Source organism: Psammomys obesus, unplaced genomic scaffold (genome assembly GCF_907164565.1).
Source record: "Psammomys obesus unplaced genomic scaffold, mPsaObe1.curated_primary_1811, whole genome shotgun sequence".
NCBI lineage: Eukaryota > Metazoa > Chordata > Mammalia > Rodentia > Muridae > Psammomys > Psammomys obesus.
The window spans coordinates 19,578,082-19,580,444 of record NW_026585580.1 but is presented as its reverse complement, the minus strand read 5'-3'; the positions used below and the strand labels follow the sequence as shown (position 1 = coordinate 19,580,444).

The window sequence follows — 2,363 nt, the reverse complement described above, 5'->3', positions numbered from 1 at the left end:
AAAGATCATCCTGAGTGAGGTATCCCAGAAGCATAAAGACACACATGTTATATACTCGCTCATAAGTGGATATTAGACATATAATATAGGATAATCATACTAAAATCTGTACTTGAAGAAACTAATCAAGAAAGTGGACCCTGGGTAAGATGCTCAATTCTCATTCAGAAAGGCAAAAGATAGATCTCGGAAGATGGAGAAAACAGGGAACAGGACAGGAGCCTACCACAGAGGGACTCTGCAAGACTCTACCAGCAGTGTATTAAAGCAGATGCTGAGGTTTATAGCCAAACTTTGAGCAGAGTGCAGGGAATCTCATGGAAAAAGGGGGGGGGGGGGGGGAGAAAGACCTGGAGGGGACAGGAGCTCCACAAGGAAACCAAGAGAGCCAAAAAATCTAGGCCCTGGGGACTGTGCAGAGACTGATGAATTCAATCAAGGACTATGCATGGAGAGGACCTAGACACCCTGCTCAGATGTAGCTTATGGGCAGCTCAGTCTCCATGGTCCCTAGTAAGGGGGACAGAAGCAGTCTTTGGCATGAACTTGGTTGCTTGCTCTTTGATCACCTCCCTCTGGTGAGGTAGTCTTACTAGGCCACAGAGAAAGAGGATCCAAACAGTCCTGATGAGACCTGATAGGCCAGGGTCAGACGGTAGGAGAGGAGAACCTCCCCTATCAGTGGACTAGGAGAGGGACCTGAGGGGGACAGAGGGTGGGGCCAGCAGGAGATGAGGGAGGGGGCTACAGCTAGGATACAAAGTGAATAAACTGTAATAACTAATAGTAATAAATAAAAAAGAATATGGAGAAAGACCGAAGGGTAGACACTAGTTTCAGAATGTATGAGAGGGAGAGAAAGCCACCTGCCCCATGTAAATATTACTACCAACAAAAATACTTTGTATGCTATAGTTCCTCTCATATGCAATTATGTTTATCAATATATTCAAAGAGATGTATAGAAGTAAACACATCAGCATATTTCCAATTTACAACAACAAAAATCCCCAAATGTTTGATGAATCAATGGACAGATTGGTTTATTGTAAAACATCAAATAACACAGAAAATGATAGCCCCAGTTATTTGGCAAAAACAGATTAAGATTCAGTATTTAACTTCTCTGCTATATCTAGTGCTAGTATTTCTTTACCAATATTTGGTACTCTACTTAAAACGTTGTTTTCTGACCCCCACTTCTTTGGCAACATATTCTCAATCTCCTGAGGTCTCTCTTTTGGCTGTTTGTCCTTCAAGGCCCTGTTTCCCCGACTATTGCGCTATCCTTTGAGTCTCAGTTATCACCTACAAAAAAGTCAGGTCGACCCCCTGCGTCACAAATACACCTACCAAAGAGTCTGCTGGCTGTCTCCGCTGGAATATCCTACAGACACCTTAAATGTAACTATAGCCAAAACTACCCGCATAAGCGGGTAACATGCAAAGCCTCCAGCTGGAAATCACAGCTTGACGTTGGCCCTCCAAATGTCTGCTGACAAAGTTGTGGGTTAAATTATGAAAACTGGAATTCCAGAAATTCAAGGCCCTTGTAAAATGCCTCCGATCACTCTATAGGGTAGTCTTGCCCACGACGTCTTCAGGGTCGTGGCAGAGCTCGGCTCCCCTTGTCCCCTGGGCCGGATCACCACACCTAGGCAATCACTCAGCTCACCCAGCTCCATAAGCGGAACAATTCTCCTAGCCACGCTCCTCAACGCCCAGGAAGAAGCTGCAGAGGATCGGCCCGCAAGCGAACCCATGCTCCGACTCCCAAGCGTGACCCCCGACCTCTAAACACCTCACGGCCGGGGACCGGTATGAATACCCAGCAAAGTCGGCCGGCCTCACATGACCTTACCCTAAGAACCGTCATCTCCAGCTCTCAAGGCCGTACCTGGGATCTGGGCCCCGTTTGCCAGTCAAAGGCCGAGGTTGTCCAGTAGCCAGGCCTCCGGCAGAGGCTGGCTCTAACCGCGTGAGAGAGCCGACGGGAAAGCACTCGGCCGCAGGGCACACAGGGAGCGGCCATGTTGGCCGGGAGAAAGACCCGGGCGGGAGGGGAAGGGGGCGGAGCCTAGAGGCTGCGCAGGCGCGGACCGCCCGAAGCGCTTCCCTAGCAATTGGAACTCAGGGGCGCGCCCTGAAGCCCGGCCTCTAGCCGCTGAGTGGGTGTGCCGGGCTTTGGCTGCAGGTTGGCTTGCACGTGGCTTTTCAGCCCACAACTAGCTGTAGTAGGAAGTATTGCGCCTTCGCCCCTTCTTCCATAGTTGAGTTCGTGGTACCCACCCTCAGACAAGCCTTCCACAGTCCAAACATGCTTTCTAGTCCGGACTCCTGCCTTCCCAGAACAGCATCCTCCT

At 49.6% G+C, this 2,363-nt stretch overlaps 1 protein-coding gene across 3 annotated transcripts in view; it reads right to left on the bottom strand.

The window, feature by feature from the left end:
* The window catches only part of Mrps9 (mitochondrial ribosomal protein S9), a 47,352-nt gene extending 45,297 nt beyond the window's left edge, over positions 1-2,055 (bottom strand). For 2 of the 3 annotated variants that reach the window (XM_055607699.1, XM_055607718.1), the window contains exon 1: positions 1,898-2,055. In XM_055607699.1, coding sequence (XP_055463674.1) covers positions 1,898-2,032 — 135 coding nt within the window. In that variant the 5' untranslated portion in view covers positions 2,033-2,055. Of the gene's footprint in view, positions 1-1,861 lie in introns of all 3 variants that reach the window. The other variant, XM_055607708.1, reaches the window with a different exon arrangement.
* Positions 2,056-2,363: the final 308 nt, after the last annotated feature.